The sequence below is a fragment of the Tiliqua scincoides genome, chromosome 1 (assembly GCF_035046505.1).
Source record: "Tiliqua scincoides isolate rTilSci1 chromosome 1, rTilSci1.hap2, whole genome shotgun sequence".
Lineage (NCBI taxonomy): Eukaryota > Metazoa > Chordata > Lepidosauria > Squamata > Scincidae > Tiliqua > Tiliqua scincoides.
This window is the reverse complement of record NC_089821.1, coordinates 193,876,033-193,898,451: the sequence shown is the minus strand read 5'-3', so window position 1 is coordinate 193,898,451 and position 22,419 is coordinate 193,876,033. Positions and strand designations below refer to the sequence as shown.

The 22,419-nt window shown below is 41.2% G+C and overlaps 1 protein-coding gene across 1 annotated transcript in view; it reads left to right on the top strand.

Moving 5' to 3' along the window:
- Positions 1 to 22,419, top strand: part of PDSS2 (decaprenyl diphosphate synthase subunit 2) — a 98,297-nt gene that overhangs the window by 46,272 nt on the left and 29,606 nt on the right. The window contains exon 3 of the mRNA XM_066613139.1: positions 687 to 885. Within this exon, the coding sequence (XP_066469236.1) occupies positions 687 to 885 (199 nt within the window). The remainder of the gene's footprint in view (positions 1 to 686; positions 886 to 22,419) is intronic.

Genomic DNA, 22,419 nt, shown 5'->3' with positions numbered 1-22,419 from the left:
ACATTTTCCTCCAAGGGCTGCCCTGACAATGACAGCAGGAGCATCAGAGTGTCTTGTTAGTCTCTTTCTCAGGCTCTCCTCATCCCCTGCCCCAGAAAGTGTTAACCCTTTTTTAGCCCTAAGGTTGTGACTGTGCAATTTCATGACACCATGTAGAGATAGGAAGTAAAACTATTCTGAAGCAAAAAGAATGTTGAGTTTTCATATCTAAAAAGCTTTTCCCTTGTTTTCTGGCTTCCACACATACAATACCATAATTTATTTAAGCATGTTAAAGTGCATGTGAATTGGATTGTTCATTTTGGAAAAAAAAAATACTGGATGAATCTAGTAAAACTATCCTCCCTTTGTTTTTTCTCACAATTGCCCACGCATTGGGAAAAGTGAGATGAAAAAAATCCACATTCTTATTTGTTTTCTTTTTAAAATGTGTACTATCCTATAATTTCAAAAACTCTACTTTAAAGAACCATGTTAGGTGGGAAAAAAGCTAATCAAAAGGGTCAATCAGACAAGATAATTTCCAGGTGCTAGGCTCATTACTAGCACTGAACCCTGGATTTGCTCCAGTATGTGCCTTGCTGTGATGTAGGTTTCAGCACTTTCCTATAGCAGACCTACAGGTAATGCAATTGTTTAGCAATTTCAAAAGGAAATTGAAATTTTTATGGTCTTTGCTTTTGAAGCCAACGAAGTCTGGCAGAGATTACAGAACTGATCCACACGGCCTTCCTGGTACATCGAGGAATAGTCAACATTGGTGAACTAAAGTCTTCAGATGGTCCATTGAAAGATATGCAGTTTGGAAATAAAATGGCTGTTCTAAGTGGTGATTTTCTTCTGGCAAATGCATGCACAAGCCTTGCTCAACTGCAAAACACGAAGGTAATGTGGTTTTTATTACTTTGGAGAAAGGTTTAAACTCTTTTTTTAGAGTTCAGGAAATGTTGTCTTCTGTGGCAGAGCACATTTTCTTAGCAATCTAGCTCCCTTGAGGCATTAGATGTCAGATAAAAGGCATTTGCTGCTCAGCTGTCTGAAATTTTACTAGATATAAAATTTAATTTATTTGAAATAAACTGAGTATATAAAGTGTGTATTGTTAAATTAGCTGTTGCCACATTTCCTGCCAAAGAAATCACTGGAGAACTTGTTGGGCAAGTTCATGCCCTCCTATGTACAAATGCATCCTCCTCCTCCTATGCATTAAGGTAACCTGAAAACTGTTCCAAATGTGCAATGAAATTCTGAATTGCTTTCCTTCTGTATATTAACCCTAATGCTTAACACTAGTTTGTATTAGCTAATATTTCACCTTTTCTAGAGAACTTAGGGATGCATAACACAGCACTGTTTTGTACACACATGAAGAGTTCTAACCAACCTTAGGTATCTACTTACATGCAAGATGTAAAGTGTGTGAACTTGATGCTCCCTGATAGAAGTTCAGCAGCAAGTTTCTCAGGTCAGGGTAGCACTTATTGCAGTTTTAGGAATTACTGGTTGCCAACTACTACTATAGTTATGATCTGTTGTGTACTTTTGAATTGTCCTATGTGTCCATGACCAGAATATTGTAATGTCTATAGAAAGGTCTCCTGTGTGAACCCATTTTTAATATTCACAGAAAAAAAGTTATTGTATTAACTTGATTTGGATAAAATGCATTTTTAAAATTAAGAGAAAGCTGCCCGAAATAATTGTACATAGACTGAGAGAAAACTTGGGTTAAATGCTTTTTGTTACTGTGTCTTTAAGAATTTGTGCAGAAAGATGTAAATTTAAGTCTTGCCACTGATCAAGCCTATAGCAAATGAGCATAAAAGAACGGCTTGGTTGGTGTTTTTTTAAAAACAATTAGGCTTCATGTCTGAAAGTTCTGCCAAAACATGTTAACACTTCCTCCATTTTTGACACCTGGATGCTTTTAATACATTCTATATACCATAAGTGGAATACAGTTATGGCAGCCAATTTATTTATCAACGCATACTCTCCTATGTCTTTAAAAAAAAACCCAAAACAAAAGCTTGAACAGTTGGAACATAAACTGTAAAAATGTCTTGACAGATATACTGAATTTAATGTGGTATTTTATTATTATGAAAGATGTAAGTGTTAAGTTTGTGTGTACATTTGACAGGAAATATAATAAGCCATGAAACTTCCCTCCCATTAAGTTTATTCTTGCCTTGTAAAAAAAGTTGCAATAGAAGTACTAATCCTTGTTGAATTTGAAAATCATTTGATTGGGTGAAGGCCATGGAAGTCCTGCTTGATAACTCTAACTGTCCATGTAGTGTGTTGGCAGTGTAATCCTATGCATGTCTACTCAGAAGTAAGTTCTAATGGCATTTACTCCCAGGTGAGTATGTTAGGATTACACCCTAAATACCCTGCCTGAAAATGCATCCAGTTGGTGGCCAAAGTTCATAAGCCTTGAGCCATATAAACCGCATTATCAGATAGCTGGAAGTTTCTGGTCATATCACACTTTACTGCTTTGACTCTCTCCCTTCTCCAGTAGCCTTTCTCTACCTACTGCCTTCCCTGGAGAATTTCTTCTAGAAGTCAGAATCTAACCACAAAAAAGGAAGGGGAGAAAGAAGCCGGCACTGTAGCACTAGCGCATGTACCTACCTGACTGGACTAAAAGGCATCTCTAAAGTTGTGGCTCTCTTATATTTAACTCTATATTTAAAAAGAGTTAAAGGAATACCCGCTATTTACCCCAACAGATCATCTTTTTTCCAATGGTCATTTGATGGTGTGCCTCTTGCTTTTTTTTTTTTTTACTGTGTTTCTACTGGGACAGAGAACCATCCTTTTGTTTGTTTTGCTAGGTAAAACAACTACAAAATTAAGTGAAATATAAATATTTTATTCATAATAGTAGTAAGAAGATTTTTCTTTCTTAAAGTTTGTTCCTTGTTCTGAATTGCTCAGCTACATTTGAACTATATACACCTTGATCTACATTCACCTTGCAAGCAGCTCCTGAACAGCAAGTCTGATCACAGGACCAGCCAAATACTGCCTGACACCTGAGGTGACATGCTGAATGTTGCCTCCTTAACGGATGATGTGGCAGCTTCTGCTCTTCCCACTCTCCAGTGTTCTAGCTCAACACTCTCCTTCCCTCTACGTTTCCTCTTCCAAACTAGAGCATGGAAGGAGGAGGAAGCTGGCAGAAGAGGCAAGTAGATAGACAGAGATGGGCACTGCCCACCAATCTGCTGCCTGAGGCAACTGCTTCAGTTTGCCTTGTGGATAGGCCAACCCAGTCTGACCATTTCTTTTAGTAAAACAGTGCTGCAATTGTGAGCTACGGGTGAAGCTATCCCTGGAGTGTTTTTTCCCCCCAGCATGACATAATGTATGCAGAACAAAGGACAACCTATTAAAATCTCCAGGATTGCTTTCCTTAATCATCTGGAGATCAGGACTGATTCTTAGAGACTCCAGGCCAAACCTGGAGGGTTGGCAACCCTAAACATTGCAGAATGCTAATAGAATATGCTGCTCTCTTTTACCCACTTTCTGTTTCCAGCAACCTCTTATTTAGGGTCATCTTCATTAACAAATTGATGGAAGGCTATCCTCGATTAATTTGTCAGTCTCCTTTTGAAGTTTAGTTTCCCCATGTATTGCAACAGAATGAATTCAGCAGATATTTTTTCAAATGTTTTACTACAGACATGAGTCAAGACTACAATGATTGACTAGGCACATATTTGTTTCAGTGATTACCATTGGTGTACACAATGTAATTTACATTCAAGATTTCTAGCATTATTTTGCACCATTAGTCCTGAACTAATTCTGTCATGGTGTTATGGGCAATTGTCTAAGCTTTTGTATGAGGCGTTTATCGCTGTATTTCTATCAAGGCTGACAATTAAATGTGAAATTTTGCAATTATAATGAAATGCAGAGTTATTTCATAATTGTCAAGGGTAAAATTAGCAAAGTCAATTATTTTCCCCTTAGGCTTTTCCCTGTAGATATGAAAAGGCTGCAAGATAATTGCCTTAGGTAACACTTTGATTTTTAAATAACATTAAATACAGGAATTGCTGCTAATCTTGTTGCAATTTTCCTCTTTACGCTGCTGTTGTAGAATCTAGTAACACTGCTGTCAAAGGGCTCTACCTAAATTGAAATGTCAGTTGCATAACTGCAAATTGCATGGATATCTTACAAGGAAGGTTTATATTATGTCCATGTAAAAAAATTGGTATCCCTCTCAGACATTAAAGTTACTGTCCTAACCATCTCAATTCTAAATGTGCCACTTTGCATAATAACCTGTGAACATAATTGTTTAGAAAAGGTCTGTTGGAAAAAACATGATTATTTTCTAAATCTACCAAAAATTACTTTTTTAGGTTCTTCTGGTATCCTGTTCTTTAGTGTTGGAAGAGTGTACAGTATATCCATTGCTGTTGTATAATTCCGCTGTGCAAACATGTTGGCAACCTTCAGTCTCGAAAGACTATGGTTTCGCACTCTGAATGGTGGTTCTGGAACAGCATCTAGTGTGGCTGAAAAGGCCAATTTGGGAGTGACAATCCCTTCCACACTGGGCGCAAGTGCAGTCTGTCCCTGGTCTGTCTCCCTGGCTATGGGCCTTCCTTCTTTGCCTCAGTCTGTTGGCCAAGTGTCTCTTCAAACTGGGAAAGGCCATGCTGCACAGCCTGTCTCCAAGCGGGCCGCTAATAGGCCAGGGTTTCCCACTTGTTGAGGTCCACTCCTAAGGCCTTCAGATCCCTCTTGCAGATGTCCTTGTATCGCAGCTGTGGTCTATCGAGCCGGATTTTGCGGGAGTAGGCGATCTCTAAGATACCCTGACCCAGAGCAGTATAGAGCTTTAAAGGTCAAAACCAGCACCTTGAATTGGGCCCGGAAATGAATGGGCAGCCAATGCAGCCCCTGGAGAAGCGGGCTAACAGAGTCAAACTGCCTAGCTCCAGTGACCACACAGGCCGCCGCATTCTGCACTAATTGCAGTTTCCGAACCATCTTCAGGGGCAGCCCCACATAAAGCACGTTACAATACTGTAACCTCGATGTCACTGTGGCATGGATCACCGTGGCCAGGTCTGCACGATCCAAGTACGGCCGCAGCTGGCGCACCAGCCGAAGCTGAGCGAAGGCCCCCCTAGCCACAACTGCCACCTGGGAATCCAGGAGCAGCTGTGAATCCAGGTGGACCCCCAAGCTGTGGACCTGCTCGTTCAGAGGGAGTGCAACCCCATTCACAGCAAGCTGATAGTCCAGTACCTGCATCGAGGATTTCCGAACCAGGAGACACCTCTGTCTTATCCGGATTTAATTTCAGCTTATTAGCCCCCATCCAGATCCTCATTGCTTCCAGACAGCGCTCCAGGCCCTCAACTGCCACCCTGGAGTCTGGAGGAGAGATAGAGCTGGGTGTCATCAGCATATTGATGACACCCCACTCCAAACCCCTGGATGACCTCTCCCAGCGGTTTCATGTAGATATTAAATAGCATGGGGGACAGAATTGAACCCTGCGGCACCCCGCACTTCAAGGGCCAGGGTGTCGAACAGGCATCCCCCAGCACCACCATCTGGGACTGACCCTCCAAGTAGGAGCGGAACCACCGCAAAACAGTGCCTCCAACTCCCAACTCGGCCAATCGGCCCAGAAGGATACCATGGTCGATGGTATCGAAAGCCGTTGAGAGGTCCAGCAGGACCAACAAGGACACACTCCCCCTGTCCAGTCCCCGGCATAGGTCATCCACCAAGGCGACCAAGGCAGTTTCCGTCCCAAAGCCCGACCTGAAACCAGATTGAAAAGGATCCAGATAATCCGCTTCATCCAAGACCCTCTGGAGTTGGGTCGCCACCACCTGCTCAATTACCTTGCCCAGAAACGGGATGTTGGAGACTGGCCGGTAATTATCCAACACAGTGGAATCCAGGGAGGGCTTCTTCAGGAGGGGGTGAACCACCACCCGTTTCAAAGCGAGTGGCAACGTCCCCTCCATCAAGGAAGAGTTGACCACCCTCCCTGTCCACTCAGCCAGTCCACCCCGGGCAGCTTTTATCAGCCAAGTTAGGCAAGGGTCAAACAGGCAGGCAGATGGCCTCACACTCTAAAGGAGTCTGTCCACATCCTCAGGCTGTACAAGCTGAAAAGAATCCCACAACCCTGGACAAGCAGTTGCCAAGGGGACATCGTCAGACATTGTCAATGTGACATCCAAGTCGCAATAAATACGATCAATTTTATCTGCAAAGTGTTGGGCAAACACACCACAGCGGCTGACCGTGTATTCCGGGTAAAAAAGGTATGGAGGATAGGCTGTTACCCATGCAGCAAATCCCCCCTCTCCATGTCGCTGGAATGATCCAATGGAAAGGCAGAAGCCAATACGGTTGGTTCCAGCGGCGTCGCAGGAGTTGCCAGAGCGTGACTGTGTTCAGCCATGAACTGCCTCAGGGACTCCGGCTCCGGATTTTGCCTCAACGTTGACTCCTGAAGCCTTTTCCATGACTGGATATAGCCAAAGGCAGTGGAGGTTTGGGATCAGAGTTTTCCTTCTCTCAGATGAGCTGCCTTCCCAGGCTGAGGAGTCCCATCTACTCGGTGGCTGTTTGGTCGCCTCTTACAACAAGTACAGCCAAACTGAGGGCCTGTTCTTATCCCCAGCCCCCAGGGGATACAAATTGTATTTGTTGTACAAATCCCCAGGGTTTGCACACCCCTAGGCTGTGCAAACAGGGCTCTCGAAAACAGTGAATTTGAAATTCACAAATGGTGTGGCTGATTCAGCTTCCAAGTCAAGTGTTTGAGGACTTCACTACATTCTTTCCTGCATAGTTATTGTATTACTTTCATACCTGCTCTTATTAAATTATGATCTTCTAAGGAGGCATGTCTGCTCACTGATTAAAGACCCAATCTTATGCTTGACTGGTGCTGTGCAGTACACTGGCACTGAACCAGCCACTGCTGTATCCTGTGGGGCCATAGCAGCAGCCGTAGGTCTCCTTGGGGTAAGGGAACATCAGTTTCCTTGTCTTGTGTAGAACTCTAGTTACTCCAATGGATATACCTGGCTCTATACCAGCTACTTAGCTGGCACAGGGCTGAGGAGACCTATGTTAGGCTCAGAGGCTTGAGAGAGAGTATAGGATTCAGTGGCAGCCTCTGCCGCCATCTCCATGCCTCTCCCAGGCCTGAACTGCCCTCCAGCCCGCCCAGTTTAGCCCCCTTCCCGCATTACCCCTCCCTCTCCCCACCCCAAAACGTTTCCCCGTTGAGCATCAGAGCACACCATATGCTCCTTTTTGGTGTCCTGCCAATGCAAAGGCCTAGCACAACTGGTGCTGTCCTCTCTGCAGGCACTGCACATTGTCTGCAGGTGGCACTTGTGGCACTTTTGTGTGTGCTGCCATTGCTAGGCAGTACACAGGCCACTGCATTGCCCTGGCATTGGATCAGGCTGCCCATCTGTAGAAACAAGTATGTTGACCTTGGCTCATGTGAACTCGTAACGACCAGGAGATGAATCCTGAATGTTGAGTTCTCTTTTTTGTTTCTTGCTATCCATTGTCATATACTACAGAAGTATACCATTTGTATACTTTTGTAGTACACCCGAAGCTCAACATAGCTTCCTAAGTGACCTAACAAATTATGATAGTTTCTTACATGAACTATACAAAACTGAGATGTATGCCATGCAGATTATGAAGGTTACAGATCGATGTTTCATCCCAGAAGTTCTTTGGCTACTCAGAAACTCCATATATTGTGGAATGCTTTTTAATCTTTGGGTTATAAGCACTATAGATACTTGCCTATAAGTCGACCCCACAGATAAGTTGAGGGCAGGTTTTGAGTCAACAATCTTGAAATTTTCGATGACCCTCAGATAAGTCGGGGGGGGGGGGTTTAAGCTTAGGGGGGTGTCTGACTATAGTTTTGTCTGAATTTACCCGAGGCCAGATCCTGAAAAATAACCTACCACTAATTTTTACGTAAGAACTGTACAGTCTCTAATTTATTAAAAACATAGTAAAAGATCATAAGATACATTTTTATTCTTTTTAAATTCCGGTTTTCACCACCTTTTTGTAAACACTATCAGAGTAAGTGCACTGTAAACAACATACCAGTAACACAGTGGTTCCCAACCTGGTATTCATGTACTCCCAGGGACACTCAACAGAACCTTTAGGGGTACTTGAAAAAGAATGGAATAATGGTAGAAAAAGGCAGGTCATGCTCCAGAATGCTTTGCAAGGCAGGAAGCCTTGCAAGGACCATCAAGGCAGGAGGGAGGTAGCTAGTTGGCTGTGAAAGTCCCACCAATAGCTAGTTTTTGGTCATCAATTCATGTATGAACCAGTGATTGAAAACCAGCACAGTAAAAAAGCTGAAACATAATATGGAAAGTGATCATTCACCCAGAATTTCTCAGCACACTTCTAGTGCAAAACAGTGCAAAGGCAGAGTCTTCTGTTCTTCAAACAGATGAAAAGAGAAAATATGTGATGAATACATGAAGTCTGGGTTTTCATAGAGAACAGATGAGGACTGGTATTATTACAAAAACATTTTGCTAATATGAAGGGTACAATTTATGGAAATAGGCTGCCAAGGGTTATGCAAGTGAAAAGGGTTGGGAACCACTGCAGGAGATCCATGAATCAAATCCACTTTTAAGGTGTCTGGTGTGTTAAGTCAGAAGCTCTACATACAACATACAACCCATAACACGTAACTGAGAGTGCAATTCAATTCACAGCAGAGAGATGCAGCTGCAAATATTTGCAACCCTTTTTACTCAGAAGTAGACCCACTGCTTTCCATGGGAGTTATTCTTAAATAATGGTGCACTGAATTGTAACCTGTGACTTTATTTCAAATGGAAAGGAGAATCCCATCCTGGTGTTGGAAAAAAAAAGACCTCTGCCAAATGCATTCATTTGCAAAAAGGAACCAGGTTGCAGGAGAATAAAAGGTTAACTTTGCCTGGAATTTCCCAGGAAAGTTACTGTAGAAACAAACTATCTCTGCATCTCTTTAATGACCTTTAGCAAGAAACTAAACTTTTCAGAGTTGAAAGGCTCTGCCCTCTGATTGACCCGGAGATAAGGCGAAGTGATAATTGGAGCTTGATTACGTGGCAAAAATTTTAAGTACTATAGGCAAGTATCTGCAGTAAGTGCAACAATAAATATTATACTTTTTAGTGGAAGTCAATGAACTAGATACACCTAAACTGGATAATTTTATAGCTAACTTCAGTGAAAGTCCCTAAATGGGAGTTTTCCTCATGAACTTGCTGAAGTTTCAGGGATGATTGCAGATAAGACAGCAAAACATTCAGTCTGCTGCCTATCTGTATTTGTCGAAAGATTGCTGTGTGCCCAGCATGAAACCTGTGAATGGGAGTTGTATAGCAATTACTGAGAGAAATATAGATTATTCATGGCTTATATATTCCAGATGCCATTAGCCAGGGCTTCCTAAAGAATCAGTAGATGATATCAAGCATTTCATCCTAGGCTTTGGTGCAGATGAAAGAGGAGCAGCAAATTCACTTTCTGCTATGCTTTAAAATTAATGGCTGTACTATGCTTAGGCTGTGGTGAAAGAAGTATATTTTGCCACAGCAGTCAATTCTTGAACCATAAGCTTTTTTGTTTGATAAGACGATCTGATATGGAGAAGGTGGGAGCAAGTTGTTATTCCTCTGCTTTTGATTTCTATGGACCGGAGCAGTAGCAGCTTGAGTAAAGGAGAAGAGAACTGGGGGGCACAGTGCCACAACATTGTATGCTGTTCTTTCTGAAGTTATACTTGCAGGGTGGCCTGAATTTAGACCCAAGCTTGATTCATGATAGTCTTTGCTATTTGAAGTAACCTAAGCAGTGAGACAGTATTCTGAAGCCCGCTTTCTCCATGCAGACAGATGCTCCAGCTAAAGGGAGCGTTTGTTATGTTGTATGAAAACTTGGAGTTGTGTTTGGTACTTCTGTCTGTCAACTGAAGCTGTACCACAAGACAATATTGTTTTGTTGAACATTAACAGTTCATAAATAACTGGTAGCACAGATGTACTCCTTTATATAGTGGATGAATTTCCGTATGCTAGCTTTATGTATTCCTAAAGGCTTAAATATGTTGCTTACCAAATAAGCTGTTTGTTTACATAAATATCACTGATTTATGCAAGCACATATTCTTTCTGCGCAGAATCTAATAAACAACTTGGTTCACTAAACAAACTGTCCGTATTGAGCTGGTTCTGATTCTGCAGATCTGATTTCAATTAAACCTTATCCCTGAGTGAAAGGATTGCTAACAGCATGGGCGCACATTAGAGACAAACTCTCACAGGAAACCTAAGATTTTGGTGGAATTTACATATGAATAAACAAGGTTAGACTGGAATGTTGTTATTACCTGGTATACATGGTGTGTTTATAGAGTAACATTAAAAAAAAAGGGCAGCTCTCTTGCAATCTAAATTTTGATTGTGTGCTAGTGATTTGGTTTTCCCTAAAGAAAGCAAAGACATGTTACACTTCAGTAAGACTGTTTGTGCGGTACAGAGGGGATAGGTACATCACTGCATGCATGTGTGGGGGTTTGTTACTAACCAAAGAAGCAGTGTGGAAAAGCTGGTAAAAGAGGGCATGAACGTAACCTTTCAAAGCAAGATTAAGAATAAGTTGATGGAACTGTGGTGCTGATTCTAGAGTAAGGGTTTGTATGTTGCATATTTAACGTCTTGCTGTGTTGCACCTCTACCTTTGACATAAGAACAGCCCCACTGGATCAGGCGATAGGCCTGTCTAATCCAGCTTCCTGTCTCTCACAGCGGTCCACCAAATATCCCAGGGAGCACACCAGATAACAAGAGACCTGCATCCTGGTGCCCTCCCTTGCATCTGACATAGCCCGTTTCTAAAATCAGGAGGTTGTACATACACATCATGGCTTGTAACCCGTAATAGATTTTTCCTCCAGAAACTTGTCCAATCCCCTTTTAAAGGCATCCAGGCCAGATGCCGTCACCACATCCTGTGGCAAGGAATTCCACAGACCAAATCAAATAAGATTTGACTGGCATATCAGTGATTGAAAGCAAGAAGAATCAAATTTTAAAAGTTCATTTAAATAATAATAATAATAACTAGGTATTTATTTATATACTGCCTTTCTGGTCATCGGATTACTCCTCTGACTTTATTCAAGGCGGTTTACATAGGCAGGCATTTCTAAATCCCTCAAGGGGATTTTTACAAACATAGAGGTTCTCTCTTTCAAGAACCAACATTTCAGAATGGATCTTCCTGGTTTGGTCTCACTTCTGGCCTCCAGTTCTCCCACGCAGGCTGACAAGCAGCTCCATCTCTCACATGGAGGGCAGCCAAGACGCTTCTTGCTCACACCAAGAGCAGGTGGAATCACTCAGCTCGGCTTGTCAGCTGCTTCAAGGTCTCGCCATTCTCAGCCATTCAGGGAGCTGCTGGTGTCCTCGAACTGGCAACCTTCTGATGTTATCTTCAGGCTAATGGAGGCTCTACCCTCTAGACCAGACCTCCTGCCTAAATGAAATTTATACATGCGTGTGCACAATTTTTTATGTGGAAAAAATTTCTGGAGGGTCCTGGTCTTAACCTTAATGCCCTCCAGTGTCACTAGTATTGCTGTCACTGGAGAAGAAAAGAAGTTATGAAAGTAAGCATAGGGATTTTCTCATGCTGCTTTTATGCCACCCATGCTGGGCATGCTCTTGCGTGTCACTTGTGTAACAGTGCTGCTTGGATACATCATGCTGGTGGCTCCTTTCATTTTAGGACCCTGTGCTTCAAAAAACCAGGAGGGGAATGGGATTCGCAGCGCAGTGCACACCATATCCTAACCCCCAGCTTGGGTAACATTACACAGGCTGCTCGAATTTGTGCCAGCTAAATAACTGGTGCAGATCCAAGTAGCCCCATAGGGCAGGCTGGGGTTCGACACAAGGTGAGGGGAAAAATATCCCTTACACCAAGGTGACTTCCAGCAGCCTCTCAACTTGTTTTGAATACAACATAGGCCCCTGTGACCTGGCTGTACCAGCGCAGGTTAGGATCATGCCCTCAGTGGTGTACCAAGGTCATTTAGTACCTGGCACCCATACATTTTTGGCCACCCCATGACAAAATTATTTTCAATAATACTCATGACCTGAAATGAAAAATAATTATGGCCAGAGAAGAAACGAAGTGAAGAGAATAGAACTGATGAAAATAGTCCTAATGCTAAACAGAAAGCAGTTAATTCCTGCTTCCTGTTCCTCTCTAAATAACTTTAAAAGGAAAAAAAATTCAGTCATTACTTTCCTCTGGTTCACCCACCATTTGTCCCCAAGGTGTATAGCACTGTTCTTAGCCTAGGGAAACAAGAAGAAAGCTGTGGTGATTTCAGCAAGGCCACTTCTACCTTCTCTTGTGGCATGAAGTGTGTTCATTCTATCTTCACTGTGGTAATATATGGGCTTTTTCAGAAAGCAAGAGCAGGCTATGCATTACAACATCTTCATTCTTAGACAAACCCTGACCCTATAGTATGACAAAAAGACTGCAAGCTACTAGTGGACCATAAAACATCAAGCTTGGGCAAAACTCTTCATCCCTTCCTGCATGTAAGTGAATATACCACGGGGGGAGGGGGTGGAAAGTGAGTAGAAGGAAAAACATTGTTTTGAGGTTGCTCGAAGTCCATCCATATGAGCTTTTTAAACAAAGATTTTGTTTGCTGAAGGTGTAAAACTTCTTGCTTTGTAAAAATTGATGCTTGGCCTCTCCAAAAGGTGAAAGAGGAATCTCATTATCTGCTGGATAAAAAATATTACAAGTCACTTGTGACCATTGAGAAACTGTATTTTCCTGATTTTATTTTAGGGCTCCTAGGTTTGCAGAGTGAACGATAGGGAAATCTGTTAGCTGTGTACTGAATATTAATTCAAGTTAATATATTTCATCTGGGAATTAGGGGAAGTCATGTGTAACCCTGAAATGTGACTTCTTTCATATTAGAAGTACAGTGCTGTCAAATAAATATTTGGTTTTAATTGGCCCCATAGAAGGGATTCTGCATTGCAATTCAACATTGTTAATGTGACACACCTTTGTGACTCAGTTGTACATATTTTTTTTTTAGTTTTTCCCCTCCTGAAGGTAGAATGTGTTCTCTTATAATTGTGCTACTTTACAAATAGGAGTCACAATTCCAGCATGCCAGATTTGACCTGAAGTTTATTTTTGTTTGACCTACATGACAAAGATCAAATTTCAAGTAATCTTGTGTTTCTTTCCGAAGAATGTATTGGCTGTAACTTGAAATGGGAAGACGAGCAATTCTGTCAAAGAAGTGTAGTACTGAAGCTGTAATTAGCACAGTATACTGGCACCCCCCAGTGTCAACATAGCTGAGTATTTTATCAGCTGTTTCAATATACATACAACAAATGTGTGCACTCACAATTTAACCTGTAGTGTAGAAGATCATATTTGGTCCTCAAAAATCATTTCTCAGAAAAAAAAGTGACTGCTGAAAGCAGAAACTATCTTGGATGTAGAAATTACAAATGTGACAAGAATATTGAGATTATAAGCAAGGAAAATGCAACTACCCAGAGTTGCAACTACCCAAATGCAACTTTCCCATCTGCTTGGGAAACATCAAGGAAAATTTAGAAAATAGGGTGTGAGGCTTTAACAGTGTAAGACTATCATTTGTTTTAATGGCTTTGGGTTGTTTATTTTTAAACCTTGAATCCTAACAGAGAATGACTTCGATCCTAACAGCTCTGAGCTGAGTTCCACATATGAAATGGGGCTTTCCTGCTTCCTCTACAGCCCCCATCCTCTCCCCAAGGGACAGGGGACTCTTGAATGGCATTTAAGAGCTGCAGCTGTGGAGGCTGCAGGAGAACTTCTGGAAAATAGGCAGAAAACAGAGCCATCTTTTGCACAAGCAGAAATTTCTTCCATTAGCCCTAGGTCTGTTGCATTCAAGCCAATATTCTTCAGCAATGCTGTTGCTGAGAGGGATGTCATATAGGGTTTTGAATATTAATTGTTGTATTCCCTTTGACTTGCCTTTTTGTAACATTAGACCTGGTAGAGGAAATGTGAAGCTTTCAGCCTGCCAGACCTGACTAGCTTTTGTTCTCTCTAGATGTGCATTGTGTAAGATTTCCACATCAATTCTGATTCTACATAGCTGTTCCCACTAGATACTACTTAATGTGTACAAACCTATCCTGACCAATGTCCCCCTTAGGATCTTTAAACCGTTGAAGAACTTGAAATGCAATCAGAATGCTTGTAATTAGTTCAAAGAGCATCTGACTCATACCTTCATTAGCACCCCTCTGTCAACATTTTTATCAGCAGTTGCAGTTTATACATATGACTTTACTTATATAAGACCATGCTGGCTTCTGAAAATAAATGGAACTTTTCTATTTTCTTGGTGGGGTGTGTGTTTTCTGTGTGAAAGCAGAAACCTGGATGAACTGTTGAGAATCCGACTTGCCAGATGCTGGGGGGCGGGTGCTTTGCTCTCTGATTAAAAAACAGAAATCCATCTGCATATTAACTGGCAACTTTGCCAGAACTGAATTAATTGTCTCTGGGTGCAATCCTAACCCTTTATGTCAGTGCTTTCCAGCACTGGCATAGCGGTGCCAATGGGACATTTGCTGCATCCTGCAGTTGGGTGTCACTCGAGGAGGCCTCCTCAAAGTAAGGGAATGTTTGTTCCCTTACTTCAGAGCTGTATTGCCCTTATGTCATTGCTGTAAAACACTAACATAAGGGGTTAGGATTGCGCCCTTTGTTTTTCTTGTCTGAAGTTTCTGAAACCAATAGGGAACTACTCTTTTATACAGATTTTAATTTGATGGTTTATGTAGCATAGCGCTATATCCCTGATGACTACTGACCATAGAACAGCTGGTCCTGGAGCCAACCAGAGGACAGGTGATTCTGGATTTGATACTGTGTGGTACTTGGAACCTGGTTAGGAATGTAAATGTTACTGAGCTGTTGGGGAACAACGACGATGCTTAGATCTGTTTAGCCATGCACATCAGCGGAAGAGTGCCAAGCAAATCTGACCCAAAAAACTATTGATTTTGAAAGGGTGGATTTCCCTCAAATGGGGAGACTAGTTAAAAAGAAACTGAAAGGAAACGTATAAAGAGTCTGATCTCTCCAGGGTACATGAAGGTTGTTTAAAACAGCAGTAATAGAGGCTCAGCAGAAGCATATACGGCAAAGGATGAAGGGCTTGACTAAGTCCTGGAGGGTGCCATCCTGGCTAAGAAGCAGAATTAGAGAGGTTATGAAGGGCAAGGAAGCTTTCTTCCATAAATGGAAGTCTTACCCTAATGAATAAAAAGTATCATAAAATGTGGCATAGGAAATGTAAGAAGATGATACAGGAGGCCAAGAACACACGACCAGCAATATTAAATGTTCTGGTCACCACATCTCAAAAAGGATATACGGTGACTATTCGGAAAGTAACCTTTGTTTGGCTTTTAAAAAAACAAGAATGAAGGAAAACAATTTTATAGTGCACAAAGTTTACATACCATGCCAGTGCTACTTTTCCACATAATCTCCACCTGAATTGAGGCACTTGTCCTATCCTGGGACAAGCTTTTTTCCCCCTTGTCTCTGCTGGGAGCTCAGCCAGCTTTCATTTGTGTAAATGATGTATTTTCATTTGTGTAAAATAATTTGTGTAAATCACACCTTTTGGTGTGATTCTTCTTCGTGACAGTGTGGCAACTACACTGACAAGGAGATACGGAAACTTGTCCCAGGATACAACAATTTCTTCAATTCAAATGCAGATTGCGAAGAAACATAGAGCTGGCATGGTATGGAACTTTTGTGTGCTTTAAAATTGTTTTCCTTCATTCTTATTTTTTTAAAAGCCAAACAGAGGTTACTTTCTAAATAGCCCTCATAGTGGAACTGCAAAAGGTACAGAAGAGTGATCAAAATGATTAGTGAGCTGGGGCCCCTCCCTTATGAGAAAAGGCTACAGCATATGGGGCACTACAGACTGAAAAAAAGGCACCTGAAGTGGCATGATTGAGATGTATAAAATTATGCATAGGATGGATAGAGTGGACCGAGGGATGTTCTTTTCCCTCACACAATCCACAACTGGGGACATCCACTAAAATTGAGTGTGAAGTGAGTTAGAACAGACAAATTTCTTTAAGCAACATGTAATTAATATGTGGAAATCCTTGCCACAGGTTGTGGTGATGGCTTGACACTGGCCTTGATGTCTTTAAAAGGGGATTGGATAATTTTATGGAGGCAAATATCATTGTGGGTTACAGGCCATGACAGGTATACCTTCTACTTCTAGAGGTAGGCTATCTCTGAATGCCAGATTCAAGGGATTGGTAACAGGATGCAGGTATCTTGTTGTGTGCTTTCTGAGACATCAGGCAGGCCATTATGAGATTCATGGAAGCTGGACTAGAAGGGACTTCGGCCTGATCCAGTGGGTTTCTTCTTATGTTCTTACTGGTAGGTCTGAAGCAGACTTTTTTCCAGCTGTGCTAACTGAAATCTTTCCCTTGGGCGGTTTTGTGACCAAACTTGAGGAAGAAGGACTATTAGCATGGCCAGCATTCCAGAACTGACAGTGTAGTGCTTTTGTACCATAATCAAGACCATCTGAAAACATGACACTTTTCACATGTTAGCTTGATGTGGTAGACAAAGCAGGTGGTAGAAAAATTGTTTTTCCTGTCATCTCTTCAAGACTTGGCTGTTTGAGAAACTAGCGTCCATAATAGTTATGGTGCATTTTATATGTTTCTGGTAGTATGTAATATCATTATGTATAGTGCTATCTATTAAGTTTCCAAGATAATTAATATGTGACCGTCAGAGGCCCCTACAAATATGCTATCTATGATTTTTTAAGACTCAAATGGATGAGCTGGGTGATAAAAAATGTGGGTCATTGACAAAGTAAAAAAGAATTTCGTAGACATATGCCAAAGCTGTGCTTGAGTGAGATGGATTAAAATATAGGGAAGTTAATGACCACTCATCATTTTTTCTAAAGAGCTTGTAGTTTAGAAATACAGTACCTGAACTTTTTAAACAAAATTCCCTTCAGTTGATGTTGCTTTGAATACCAAGATGGCTGCTTGAATATATTCATACTCATTCAACACATAAACAGACTAAATCTTCCTTGGAGAGTATTCTGCCTTCAACTTAATGGCTGCATGCGACCTTATTAGGCATTAAAATGTCACTTCCAATTTTATCTTGAAACCAGAAGTACTTTTTTTAAACCTTTTAGGTCATTTTGAGATTTGCAGCGGCCGGCCACAGGTGGTCACATGTGGCCTCTGCGAGCCTCAGAAAGCCTTTAGAGGCGAGGGGAGCTGGGTCCCAGTTATCTGCAGTTTCAATTAATTGTGGGAAGTTCTAGAACAGAACCCCAAGCATGCCTGTATTCACTGTTCAAGTCTGAGGTTGCAATCCTATTACCTGGGAGTAAATCCCACTAAATTCAATAGGGCTTACTTCTGAGTAGACAAGGATTGGGCTGGGAATTACATTTTTTGATATGACTCAGACCTGGGCAGCTTGTGATCCAGTAAACTGAACCCAGAATCACCATATGTGGCTTGTAGTCTGTGTTGGGTCACTACAGCAGAGCTGTTATAGGCTCTCTATATCTATAGGTTTCTCTAGAGAAAGGAATAAAGAAATATTTGCTGTGTCTTTCTGATAAGAACCATAATATTAGTTGTGCTAATATGCACACGATTTAATTCATCTAACGTCAGTAACATCCTCAGATTTTGTGCCAAAATCAAAATTCTATGCAGACTGGAATCTGCTCACCATGCAAAACATGCACTGAAGAGAAGACAGTTTTCTTTTTACCTCTCCATAATTACCTTTTTATTGGGTTGAATCCCTAAGAAAGAATCCAAAGTTTCATTCATATTAAAGCAGCTTAAGGGCCCAATCCTATCCAACTTTTCAGTGTTGATGCAGCTGTGCCAATGGGGTCTTCACTGCATCCTGTAGTGGGGGAGAAGTCATGGAGGCCTCCTCAAGGTAAGGGAACATTTGCAGCTGCATCGATGCTAGAAAGTTGGATAGGATTGGGCCCTAAGTTACAATGACCATGTCTCACTGATTTCAATTGTGCTTGGTCATGACTAATTTTCTTAGGGTACAACTCATTGTGTTTTCAAGAAGTGTGTTACGATGCAGTTGAGTATTTTCCTAATGAGCAGAGGTGTTCTTAAATGTTTTTATCTTTATTTTTTTTGCAGCTTTTGTTTTTTCCCCAAGGAGGAAAGTGCAGACAGTGGTGTTATGTGCTTTTATTCCAAGGATGCATTTTAAATTATAATCACTTTAAAAGTGATATAGTGTCAGCAGATGCAGCCAGTCATTAATAATGTACCCTCCCAGACCAGCCCAACCAGCCTACAGTGACCAATATATATAGGTGTTTTACTTTTTCACAGATTTTTGGGTGCCCCCCCAAAAACGAGAATGCAGAAAGCAGTGTTATCGCCAAGCAAATCGCACCTCTAGTGAGTAATCAAATCATTACTGATTAATGATGAGTCTTCAGACTTTTGTGAAGACTCATTATTGCAGTTAGTGAAATTGCTGGTGGAAACCTTTATTCCTGTCTCACTTCATTGACCTACAGTAGAACTTGTACAGCTACAATAAAAAACTATGGGGGGCGGGGAGAGAAACCTTAGGTGGATTAAACTTCCTGGAAGATGTTGAAACATAATGCAGTATTTATTCCACCAGTTTAATACTAATCTTATAATTCACTTACAACGTGCTTACTGAATCTCTGATACATTAGTGTCGATCTCCCCATCAGTATGGCAGTGGTACATATCAAGTTCTCAATTTCCAAGAAGGCTTAAAGAATCATGCCAGATAGAAGATCATTGTGAGTCTGCTGCCTTCTTGCATTTTATGATCCAACTAATGGCTGGGAGGTAGGCAAAACAAACAGTAAATAAGAAAGGCAAGAGATTCTGGGTATGGCCACAACAGGTGAAATCATAAATGATGTAGCTAAAATTAATTTTGGAATCAACTGCTCTAGGTCAATTTGATATGTTTAATTCCTAAGTCTAAAACAACTGATGAAAATGTACTACCAGCTCTACCCAGCCATCCTTAACTGGAGCTTTTCAGGTGGATTTTGGAATTCTAACTGGAATGGTTGGCTACAGTTTTGAGGGTTACATAGTGCACAGTCCCCAAATTGTTCTCCTCCACAGGTAAAGCACACATGCAGCTACCCACTAGTATGGTGCTTATTTGTTGAATTTCTGTTACTGCTTAGATTGCAGCTAGTCAAGATAAAGTACAGGCATTACCTCTTGGCAGTGCATCCAAAGAATAAAATGTAGTTTGTGTCAGAGCCTTCAGCAGTAGAATAACATGCTGGAAGAAAAATCTGTCTTATAAAACAATGAAATAAAGTCATCTGCACTTTAGAAGAGTACAAGAAGAGCTTTGTAAAACAATCTACTACTTTATTATAAAATCACCAATGCCTGATTTCCTACTATTGCTTTCTCCTAACAGCTTGTTGACTGTTTAGGAATTATCACTAAGTAGAAAAACCTTTTTTTAATCATAATTATACTTCAAGAAAAAAAGATAAAGGGGCTTTTTGGGAAAGGGAGGCTCTTATATTTTAGAGGTGTGTTTTAGTGAGCTTTTAACTTAAAAGTTAGGATAAAAATGACTTAAATAAAAATTCAGAGAGACTTCAAAGGCTGATAGTTTTTAAACAATCCAGCTGTCTAGAGCAAATGGCTGGCTTGCTCCTCTCATGCAGCAGTTTCCTCTTTCTTATCACCAGTCAATCTCTCCATCCAATGTTGAATCATCATCTTAATCATATATTTTTCCTGACATCTATATTCTGTGAAAAAATTCCCCAGGATACCTTCCTTTATGAATTCCTCTGCTCATGTTTCTTATGTGAGTTTCACTTGTTACTTCAAACTCCCTTCATTCAGTGATAGAAGATCTTCTTTGCTTTCCATACAATGTTGACTTCGAGGGGCACAACTACTACATTGTAGAAAGGTGTCTCTTTCCTTTTAGCCTCCTCAAACTCTTAAGGAATGTGTCTTCCAAGCACTTGCAGTCTTTAAAGTCAGCTATTCATACTTTGGTTTTCGTCATTCATTGCTTGATGTAACTTCCTTTCCCAAGAAGGTAAGAACATAAGAACAGCTCCACTGGATCAGGCCGTAGGGCCATCTAGCCCAGCTTCCTGTATCTCACAGCGGCCTACCAAATGCCCCAGGGAGCACACCAGATAACAAAAGACCTGCATCCTGGTGCCCTCCCTTGCATCTGGCATTCTGACGTAGCCCATTTCTAAAATCAGGAGGTTGTGCATACACATCATGTAACCCATAATGGATTTTTCCTCCAGAAGCTTGTCCAATCCCCTTTTAAAGGCATCCAAACCAGATGCCGTCACCACATCCTGCAACAAGGAGTTCCACAGACTGACCACACGCTGAGTAAAGAAATATTTTCTTTTGTCTTTCCTAACCCTCCCAACATTTAATTTTAGTGAATGTCCCTTGGTTCTGGTGTTATGTGAGAGTGTAAAGATGTAAGAGTGTAAAGGTAGATGACCTTTTTTTTTGGTAGTGGTAAAGAAGAAAACGGAAAAGATTTAATTGGGTCACCCAGCTGACCCTTAGCTGAGGTGCAATACCAAACATGGTTATTTATGTAGCCTGAATCTCAGTTACATTGGCAGGAAATCCATATACGGGTTAAATATTACTGAATAGAGATGTTTTTTATTCACTTTAATGTTGTCTCTTTTCCCTTCTCAAACACACATTCTACTAATATTGCTTGGCAGATTTTACAAATAATCTGTCTATGCAGTTATTTCCAGGTAGGTGATAAAAAATAGGTTAAAGTGTTTATGCACCTGTGGACAATGGGAGTTAACAAACTTTGTACTTAAGTGATCATTCTTGATCTCAGATCTTTGCATACTCTTACACCAATGGTTTTTGAACTGTGTACTAGAAAAAACTGGTTTTTTCTGAGAAGTGTATCAGATTCCTCAGTGAGAAGAGGACCAATAATGGTGTGAACAAGATTCCCTGAAAGACAAATTGCCTACCATCCCAGTCAGTCTTTAAAATGATCAGCTAAGGTGGCATGTTGGGTATAACTCGACTGAGCTCTCAGTTCATGAAGAGCAATAGTGAGGTCCAACATATGTGGAAAACACCCTGCGCAAAATTGTGTTGTCAGTTCCTGAATGTACCTGCTGAACACATCACTTTTGGTGTAGGAGATGTCCCAACCTTTGCAGTCATTGGTGCAATGATGCACTCACCTCTTGAGTACAACTTGCCTTGCAGCATTGGGTGGCTGTGGGGGGCGGAGTATGCAAATAATGTAGTTTCAAGAGGAAGCCCAGGAAGTCCCTAGTTTGAATATCACCCTCATCGTGGACTAGTTGGAGTTCATAGTGTTTAAGACTGGTTTAAGACTGGTTGTAGATCAATGTTCTGAACTGGAGGGAGACAATCAGAGTGTATTTTGACAAGGGATACATTCTGAGGTTGGAGTGTGAAGCCAGAATCGCATATAGTCAAAACTCCTTTAAATACCAACAAATACATACATTTTTTTTTTTAAAACAACTCAAAGCACAGTACAAGATATGCAGGGATTAAGGGACCGGCAGCTTCATTTTCCCATTTCAGGCTCACTTCAGGGCAGTGATGGTGCTGGCGTGTCACCCCCCCCCCAACAAAAGAGAAACAATGCTTTCCATCTTCATTTATTTAAAAAAATGCAATTGAATTGTGTGTGATGCTTCATTTTATAAAGAAAATGATATACGAGTTAAACTGAATTGTTGTTGCATGTTGGTGAACGCTGGTGTGCCACCCTGAACGTCATGGCATGTCACCATTGACATTTGTAATAGGTTCACTATCACTGCTTCAGGGCATAAACAGAGTAAGTGGGATGGTGTGTGGAGTTGCCAGCACTATTTTAGCTATTTTCCTGGTGTTTGGGGGGCTGGTGGAGCGTGTATACTTGAATTTGTGCAAGTCAGTTGCAGATAAGGTGAGGACCGAAGAGACATGATAAAGAACAGCAGGAAAATAGATTCTTCTAAACCTTCTTCTTTTGAAATCATTAAATTGCAATTTCCTTATAAGTGTGTTGATTAAAGTAAAGAATCTTTCGTGCAGTTGTGTTCTGTTTAAAGTTTCAGAGAAGGGTAGGTGGAGGAGCGCTGGCTATCCACAGCTAGAAGCATTGTTAAAG